Below are 2,500 nucleotides of genomic sequence, written 5' to 3'. Positions count from 1 at the left end.
TAAAATAAAATAAAATAGAAAAGAAAAATCGACCCAAGCCCACGAAGCCCCAAGAAACGTAGTCCATAATTCAAAGCCCCTTCAGTGTAGAGCTGAGCTCACCCAAACCTCAGCGTAAGCTCAACGGGAACCACAGAAATTCGCCCGCCTTGAAACCTCTTCCCTCGCTTCCCCTGAAGTTTAACGCCGAGTTTTTACTTTAATCCTAGTAGTGCAGATTAGACAGTGTAGCGGCATTTTTAAAAATCTCCCTGCAATTCTTCTCCGCTTTAACTGCAAGTTTATACCCAGGGTTTTATACAACGATTTTTTAAAAAGGATTTTTCTTCTTTTTGCTATTTAAATATTTTATACGTGCGTAAAACTTTTTTTTTCCTCCCCTGCAGACCATAAGCTCCCAAACGCAGCATAACGAGACGGCCCGACGTAGCGGGAGTTAGCAAAAACATAAAGTCAAGATTTTCTAAAATCTCTCGTATTTCTACAATATGAACATTTGTAATAAAAAAAAAAAAAAAGAAAAAAAGAAAGAAAATTAAAAAAAAAAATCACTCGCTTATGTCTTCTCACACAGGCACGCTAGGGACACTCACCCACACACAGATGCTCACCTCAAATATTTAAAAATCTAAGCCATTTCTCTAATACTTTAAGCAACGCCATCTACGCTTTGGGAAGGTAGTTATATACACACATGCCTGTAGCTCGAAAGCTCGGACTTCCACATATATTAAAGAAAGTCACAGATGATTGCAAATGTACATCTTTTAACCAAGCCGTTGGGGAATTAATAGACTGTGACAAACCTATAGGATTTTAGTAGCAGAAGGAACACAAGCTAAATAATAATAGTAATAGTAAGCGCTAAGGAAAGGCCTGGTAACGTTTATTAAACGTGGTTCTACTCCCCTGACTTTTCCTCTGTTTCTTCGCTGCTGGGCTGTGTGGAATTTATGAATTTGTTTTCCTTTTTCCATTTCATCCGCCTGTTTTGAAACCATATTTTAATCTGGCGTTCAGTAAGGCAGAGAGCGTTTGCAATCTCAATACGTCGTCTTCGGGTTAAGTATCTGTTAAAATGAAATTCCTTCTCTAACTCTAGCGTTTGGTATCTGGTGTAAGTTTGCCTCCCTCGTCTCCCATGAGTTCCATATACTGTACCTGTAGAAGTAAAGACAAAACGATCGCATTGGACAGGGCCCAGTGATTTCAGACCAGAAAGAGCGGTTAGTATATTCTGCCTCCTTTTGCAGGCACAATCACGGGGAGCGGGGAGGGGGGGGGGGGCTCTGGCTTAATGCTTCCCTTCTTTTTTTTTTTTTCTTTTTTTTTTTTTTTTTTTTTTTTTATCCTTCTTTTCCTTTTTTTTTCCCTGCCTGACCAGCTGTAAATGCGGATGTGCTGCGTGGTGGAGTCAGCGGGATACAAAGAGGCTTTAAGGTGGACCTAGGGGATGCGAAGTAGGTAGCACGCGTGTGAAGCGCTGAGCGGTGTCTACCCTCTGCGTGGTGCGCGCACACGCACACACACACACGCACGCACACACACACACGCGTGCGACCCGGGGAGCTGCACGCGTGTGCGTGTGTGTGTGCACGCATTATGCGGGTGTGTTTACACAAACACACTCTATCGCCACGGCTGTGACTCCAGAGGGTCTGTAATTTAAGTATAGTTAATAGACATCAGCTAAAGATCATAGAAGAGCCTTTGCCATTTGCTCCGGGATTTTATTGCCCTCGAATGCAAAGCAGCAGCAGACTAGTCTTCCTAAAAGTTTAGCTTTCGCGAAAAAAGAAATGCGACCCGCAGTCCAGCCAACGTAAACTCGGGAGGAGGGGAGTCATTAGCAAACACTGGAAGTAAACGTCCTAATCTGGGATTATTAAAAATAAGTGCCACCCCTCCCCTCCCAGCACCACTCCTGGACAGAATAGCTCAATTATGTGAAGTTCACTTGTGAGTCAGAGAAAATCCGCGATGCCGTGGAAGTGCGCCCACGGCCCCAGAAACGTGCTCTCAGTATCCAACACTCAGAGAGGCTAATGAGCTGGGGGAGGGGGGCGAGGAGGAATGTGCCACAAACGCATTGGATCCTCACTGCAGAGGGCATATTCCCTGCATCGCGCTCTGACAATGAAGGAGCGGAGCAGAGGCTTTGGAGTGGCTTCAGGAGAGTGGTAGAGCTGCTCTGCTCCTTCTTTTTCTCCTTTTTTTTAATTTTTTTTTAATTTTTTTATTTTTTTTCCTCTCCCCCTGCTTCTTCAGGATTCCCCGCTCTCTCTCAGCAGCCAGCCCACAAGCTGGGTCTTTTCGGCCACCTTTCCCAGGGTGCCACCAAGGTGCCAGGTCTAAAATAACCTGGGAAGGTTTCGTGTTACCTATTGCCCTGCTGGAACCCTCTCTTTCCAGCACTTCTGGACTTTATCTAAGAACCGCAAAAAAAAAAAAAGGAAAAAAAAAAAAATCTTGGGGAAAGAAAACTTTTCCTTCCTCCCTA

The 2,500-nt window shown here is 44.2% G+C and overlaps 1 protein-coding gene across 1 annotated transcript in view; it reads right to left on the bottom strand.

The window, feature by feature from the left end:
- The window catches only part of HOXA6 (homeobox A6), a 4,084-nt gene that overhangs the window by 977 nt on the left and 607 nt on the right, over positions 1-2,500 (bottom strand). Inside the window, exon 2 of the mRNA XM_014937734.1 lies at positions 1-1,161. This exon is cut by the window's left edge and continues 977 nt beyond it. Within this exon, the coding sequence (XP_014793220.1) occupies positions 902-1,161 (260 nt within the window). The 3' untranslated portion in view covers positions 1-901. The remainder of the gene's footprint in view (positions 1,162-2,500) is intronic.

Source organism: Calidris pugnax, unplaced genomic scaffold (assembly GCF_001431845.1).
Source record: "Calidris pugnax isolate Ruff unplaced genomic scaffold, ASM143184v1 scaffold11, whole genome shotgun sequence".
Lineage (NCBI taxonomy): Eukaryota > Metazoa > Chordata > Aves > Charadriiformes > Scolopacidae > Calidris > Calidris pugnax.
This window is presented reverse-complemented; position numbering and strand designations above follow the sequence as displayed.